A 6,996-nucleotide genomic window follows, 5' to 3' on the forward strand; every position below is an offset into this window, starting at 1 on the left:
AGTGAAAAATCACAAAATTCACTTTTAACACGTAAAATTGCCAAAAATCACATTTAAGGCAAACACATAACAAATCACATTTTCACCCTTATAAATTCATCACGTGAATTTATTCACTATTTTCGAGGTCCTAATAAATAAAATTGGACACACACGAAAATAAACACTAATAATTCTACGGGGTATTACATTCACCCCTCCTTATAAGAAATTCGTCCTCGAATTTCAAAACAAACCATTACCTTGAGCAAACAAGTGGGGATATCGTTTCCGCATATCCGCCTCTGTTTCCCACGTACATTCCTCAATTGTACGGCTCCTCCAGAGCACTTTTACCATAGGTATCTCCTTACTACGGAGTTTCCTAATCTGGGTATCCACAATTTCTACGGGTTCTTCCTCATAAGATAGCTCCTCGTCTATCTCAACCTCCTGAGGTTGAATAAGTCTATGAGGGTCAGGAATATACTTCCTAAGCATCGACACGTGAAACACTGGATGTACTAGCGACATCTCAGACGGTAATGCTAACTTATAAGCTACCGCTCCTATTCGCTCAATTACCTCGTAAGGCCCTGCATATCTCGGCGCTAGCTTTCCTTTCTTTCCAAATCGGATTACACCTTTCAAATTATACTCAGAGTTCATTCCCTTTTGAACTTCTGTAATAACATGATTTAGTTGAGGATCCGTTGTCTGAAGTTCCTTAATCTTATCATTCAATGTAGGTTTAATCGTCATTTGAGCTAACAAACTCCCTAAATACGAAATCTCTAATTGAACCCCTTGATCAAACAACAAATGCACTTCTCTAATCATTGGTCTCTTCTCAACTAAAGTAACATGAGCTAAACTTCCTGCTGATTTTCTGCTCAACGCATCAGCCACTACGTTAGCTTTGCCAGGATGATACTGTATCGTACAGTCATAATCCTTTAGCAACTCCATCCACCTTCTCTGTCTGAGATTCAGCTCTCTCTGATCAAATATGTATTTCAGACTTTTGTGATCAGTGAATATTTTGCATTTTGCTCCATATAGGTAATGTCTCCAAATCTTTAATGCAAATATCACCGCTGCTAATTCTAGATCATGGGTTGGATAATTAACTTCATGCTTTTTCAAATGGCGAGAAGCATAAGCTATCACTCGACCATGTTGCATCAGTACACATCCTAACCCGATCCTAGAAGCATCACAATAGACTGTAAGTCCATCACTACCTTCTGGTAATGCCAGAACTGGAGCTGTTGTCAAACACTCCTTCAGCTTCTGGAAACTCACTTCACATTGATCATTCCAAATGAACTTCGCGTTCTTCTGAGTTAGCTTAGTTAATGGTGCAGACAACTTAGAAAAGTCTTGCACAAACCGTCTATAATAACCAGCTAAACCCAAGAAACTACGAATTTCTGTCACTGAACTTGGCCTTTTCCAATTCATTACCGCTTCAATCTTTTTAGGATCTACCTTAATCCCACTTTGAGATATTACATGTCCCAAAAATGCTACTTCTTCTAACCAAAATTCACACTTCGAGAATTTGGCATAAAGCTGATGATCTCTCAAAGTTTGTAACACAATCCTTAAGTGTTGCGCATGCTCCTCCTCTGTGCGCGAATAAATCAAGATGTCATCTATGAATACTATCACGAATTGATCTAGAAACGGTTTAAAAATCTGATTCATCAAATCCATGAAAGCCGCTGGTGCATTTGTCAATCCAAATGACATCACCAAAAATTCATAATGACCGTATCTTGTTCTGAATGCAGTCTTCGGAATATCATCATTTCTGATCTTCAACTGATGATAACCAGACCTCAGATCAATCTTCGAAAAGTACCTCGCTCCTTGCAATTGATCGAATAAATCATCAATTCTGGATAAAGGATACTTATTCTTGATTGTGACCTTATTGAGTTGTCTGTAGTCTATACAGAGTCTCATAGATCCATCCTTCTTCTTTACAAACAACACAGGTGCTCCCCAAGGTGAGACACTTGGTCGTATAAATCCACGATCAATCAATTCTTCTAATTGATCCTTCAACTCCTTTAGTTCTGCTGGTGCCATATGATACGGAGGTATCGATATTGGACTTGTTCCAGGAACTAGATCAATACAGAATTCAATCTCTCGATCTGGTGGTAATCCAGGTAACTCTTCTGGAAACACATCAGAATACTCCGACACTACTGGTACATCATTCACATTACCAACTTCCTTCTGAACATCTCGTACCAGAGCTAAAAATCCTTGACATCCTTTACTTAACATCTTTCTCGCTTTCAAAGCCGAGACTAAACTCTTTGGGGTTTCCAACTTCTCTCCCCGTATAGAGATAAGTTCAGTTCCAGGTGCATGGAACGTCACTATCTTCTCTCTACAATCCACATTCGCATAATGTCGCGACAACCAATCCATTCCTAGGATGACGTCGAATTCTAAGACATTAAGCAACAACAAATCCGCAAGCAATTCTCGCTCTCCAATTAACACAGGACACGACGGATACACTACAGTAACGTCTATGCTTTCGCCTACAGGTGTAGCTACTAACAATGGGTTTTGCAAAATCACAGGTTAAATTCCTAATTTTAATGCAAAACTCGACGATACAAATGAATGCGTAGCACCGGGATCAAATAAAATTGATGCATCATGCGAAGATATTGAAAATATACCTTGCACTACCGCGTTCGACGCATTCGCCTCTTGAGGATTGATCGCAAAAACTCTAGCCTGCCCTCCGCTAGCAGTTGCTCCAGATCCTCGTCCGCCTGTGGTCCTTCCTCCACCACGATTTCCAAAACCATATCCTCTTCCACGTTGTCCATTAAACACATTTTGGTTCTGTGCCTGCCCAGACACTGCAGAATATACAGGTCTAGGTTGTTGAAACACTGGTTGAACAACACTAGCACTTGAACCTTGTGGTCCAGACATAGGACATTCTCTTGAGAAATGACCTTGCTGTCCACATGTGTAACAACCTCTCGTCATAAAGCATACCCCAAAATGCTTCTTTCCACAAGTGTTACATAGTGGTACTATTCCTCCTGAACTTCGTCCACTAGAACTTGATCCAGACGCACTAAATCTCCTATCTTTCTTTCCCTTCTTAAATCCTTTACGATATGGTCCAATGAACCTATTCGTATTCGAACTAGCAGTTCCTTCTCTTACGAGCTCACCAGAAACATTGATCTTTCCAAATTGGATCAAAGTACTTTCCATCTGACGTGCACTATCGATGATTTGCACCAAATCCTTCCTGACATCAGATAGTAATCCAATATATTCGGGTCCTAGCCCCTTAATGAACCTTGAATTCACCCTATCTCTATCCAACATCAGATCAGGTGTGAATCGACTCAATCTTGTGAACTCCGTCACATACTCCTGCACCGTCTTTCCTATCTTATTCAAATTCAACAGTTTCTCTCGATAATTCTCCGTTACTGAAAACGGCAGAAAGAATTCCTTAAATCGAGTGACAAATTCATTCCAAGTCATCTCTCCCATACTTGGTTGAATATGCCTTTGAAACCAGTCCTTCGCAGATCCTTTTACTGACATCTCCACCATCAGTATAGACTGTCTTTCATTAGCATTAAGACGTCTAGCATTCATTTCTACTTCCTCTAAGAAATCTAACGCATCGTTCGATCCATCAAATTTCATGGGCTTGAGCCTCATGTAAGCCATAACGAGATCACGATCAACATTAGCACCAACTCTCCGTTGTTGGTAATCCAACTGCTCTCTGTGCATATTCTGCACTTCCACTTGATTCGTTTGCATGGCTGCTATGCCAGCTAAAAATTGTTCGAAATCAAAGCCCGGAATATTAAAATTTGGCCCACGGCCTCTACCACGACCACGTCCACGTCCACGACCACGACCTTCGCCTGCTGCGGGTATCGCATCGTTATGAACGGACTCCTCATCATGAACATTCTCCTCTTGAATGTTTTCCTCATGCTGATCAGCCATTCTGATCAAAGCACCTCATCTATTAAAAATTTATCTAAGCGTTCTAATCGTATACTATCGCAACTAATCACCACAATCACACAATCTAAGCAAACATACAGACTCACTCCTAGAGCGAAGCTGAGAATATTTAAAAACACATGATGACTTAACAAATGACATGACCAGGAACCTATATGTTGCAGTAGACTCTATATCAATTCCCTAGGTACACATTTTACACGGCATTTAACAATGATACCACCTTTATCACCTTTATCACTCCTTTCTCAGGCAGTGAAACCATTTTTAGATCATTGCTCTGATACCAACTTTGTCACGACCCGATTCTCGGCGTCGAGACCGGCGCTAGGGAATGGGAGTGGTTGCTCTGAAACCCGTAGCAAGCCTTAAAAATAAATTAAAAATCACTTAAAATTTTCGCGGAATTCAAATCATTTTCGAACATTTTAAAATCGCAGTTTAAAACGTTCTGATTAAAATTACCATTTAAAACATGCACATAATTTTCTCTTTAATTATTGCATTTTAGTTTCCAAACCATTTCATTATGGTTTATCATGCATCTCATTATGCATACCATCTTACTATGGTAATTACTGCATTTCACTAATGCATGCCATTTCTCTAATGGACTTAACTGCATTTCACTATGCAGATGCGTTCATCGCATTTTATTCAAGTGCAGTCGCTCGGACTTACGCACAACATTCACATATTACACAATATCAGAGTTTAAGCGTTATAATAAAATATAAAGCATAAATAAGTCCAACGACTACTAAGGTATCACTGTTCATTACTCTAGCTACTGCAACTCTAGACACACAAAGGAAAGTCATTCTCACTTTATTCAAGCCAGGGATTTCCGGAACAAGAAATTGGAAATCCACACCTCAAACTACTCGCCTGTAAAAATATTAAATTCAACGGGGTCAGTTATAAAAACTGAGTGAATGCGTACAACATGTACTAATAAACATTAATATGAAAGCAATGCATTCCAGATTACCGATTCATATGAAACCCTAAACCATGATTCATGTTCCTATATGCCTTCAACACAGGAAACATAAATATTCCATTTTTTTTCCATTCCATTCGGGTTAACCTTTTATTTTCCTTTGGCCGTATTTATTTTCTCTTTTTTTACTTTTAGCCAGTCAAATCCGATTACTCTTATTTTACGTATTTGAAAGTCCCAGACTCTTCTTACAATACAACGGATTTTGGCAGTACATAAATACTGTCGCCAATTTCACTTTTTAATAAAAGGTTCAACCTCTCAGATCTCGGCAGTTTCTCTAACTGCCTTTGGTCGTCTATATTCCGTTGCCTCTGAAGATCTGTTTCCATATGTCTAGGCCGTCGCCTAACTTCCAGACCGTCGTCCAGATTTCCACATACCATTTTCACATGCAAACACATTCTAAATGCAATACCGGTGATCACACAGCACTATTGCCGCCCAATAGTAAGCATGTTTCAATGAATCTAAATCGGTTTCAAAACTATGTATATAGTTCATGCGATTTAAATTCAAAATAAAATAAAGCATTTGCAAATCATGTAAAGCAGTTCGCAATATTTTTAATACTAATATTTAGCAGTATAAGTTGTAAACACACTCACAGTACTCGCTTATTCCAAATATAAAAATATCACCCGTCGAATATTCAAAACCTTTGCTCGCCGGTTTCCGCGACAAAACTCGCTGGATCTAATTTAGAGATTAAACATTAATAAATGTAATAACTCTAAATTCTAGGATATACTCTAGACCGACTCAACCATATAACCACATAATCACAAACCAAATTTGATTCCGACTATCTCTTTCCGCATCATCGTATTTCTATACGATACACCACATAGTTTATTTATTTCAATAAATAAACATAGAATTATAATTACATATAATTCTAACACACATTCAATTCACATAATTTTCTAAAAATACACTTTTAGAAAATATCAACAAACATATCACAATTCAAAATATCCAAAAATATTTTTCCGTAAAATATTTTTGACCCGGGGCTCGGCCCCCCTTATTTTCTGCCAAAAACATTTCGGCACTAACTGCTGCCAACTGAGTTTAGGACTGAGCCAACATGCTCTATCCCCTCTACTCATACTCCGGTTACCGTATTCCGGTGGTTTTGGCCGGAAAACTCAAAAACGCTAAAAACGCTTAAAAATCCATTTTAAGCCATTTTAACACCGAAATTCATCAAAATCATTTTCAAATACATTTTTAATTTCCATCTTGTAAAAACAGCAGCCCAATATTTTTAAAATATTTATTTTTCATTATTTCAACCATTAAAACCGAAATAATCACTAATAATCAAAACCGATTATTAATCCGTCAAAACACCACAAAAATCATTTAAACTCCTCAAATAATTATTAAACATATTTCATAAATTTTTCATAAATAATTTCTACCCAGAAATTAAAAATGACATAAATACCCTTTTTCAACAAATTTTAACCGAATAGAGTTATTAAAAATTAAGCCCGATTATTAAACTGCTAAAAATTAACCATCAACCATTTAATTAACATCAATCACAAATGTAACTCGTCCATAAATAAAATTATTTCCAGAAATTAAAAATCACTTTATTTACCATTTTTAAGCTATTTTTAAGCTTTAAAACAATTAAAAATCGAAACCCAACTAATTAAATTAACACCCGAAATATTTAACATTTTTAATCCACAAAAATTTCACTTTAAAGCATATATAAATCTCAACATATAGATCAGTCCAGAAATTTAAATAAATAATTTAATTTTCACGGAAAAATTATTTAAAACCGAAACCCATATAAACAATAAATAAAACCAACTAAATAATCAATTAAACATAATTTTTAACAATCCTAAGCATGCTTCTAAACCTCAACCAACATCAGCAACTAAAAGTAAGGTTTTGAGCTTGAAATTATACCTCAAACGAACATGCAAATACACATAACGATCTACACA

General features: G+C 37.0%; 1 protein-coding gene across 1 annotated transcript; it reads right to left on the reverse strand.

The window, feature by feature from the left end:
- Nucleotides 1-225: 225 nt before the first annotated feature.
- On the reverse strand, nt 226-3,999 carry LOC126668316 (uncharacterized). The gene is made up of 4 exons (XM_056104643.1): nt 2,688-3,999; nt 1,447-2,558; nt 1,150-1,329; nt 226-978 (listed from the first exon to the last, which is right to left on the reverse strand). The coding sequence occupies exons 1-4, from the start codon at nt 3,997-3,999 to the stop codon at nt 226-228; spliced, it is 3,357 nt and encodes a 1,118-aa protein (XP_055960618.1).
- Nucleotides 4,000-6,996: the final 2,997 nt, after the last annotated feature.

The sequence above is a fragment of the Mercurialis annua genome, linkage group LG2 (assembly GCF_937616625.2).
Source record: "Mercurialis annua linkage group LG2, ddMerAnnu1.2, whole genome shotgun sequence".
In the NCBI taxonomy this organism is placed as follows: domain Eukaryota; kingdom Viridiplantae; phylum Streptophyta; class Magnoliopsida; order Malpighiales; family Euphorbiaceae; genus Mercurialis; species Mercurialis annua.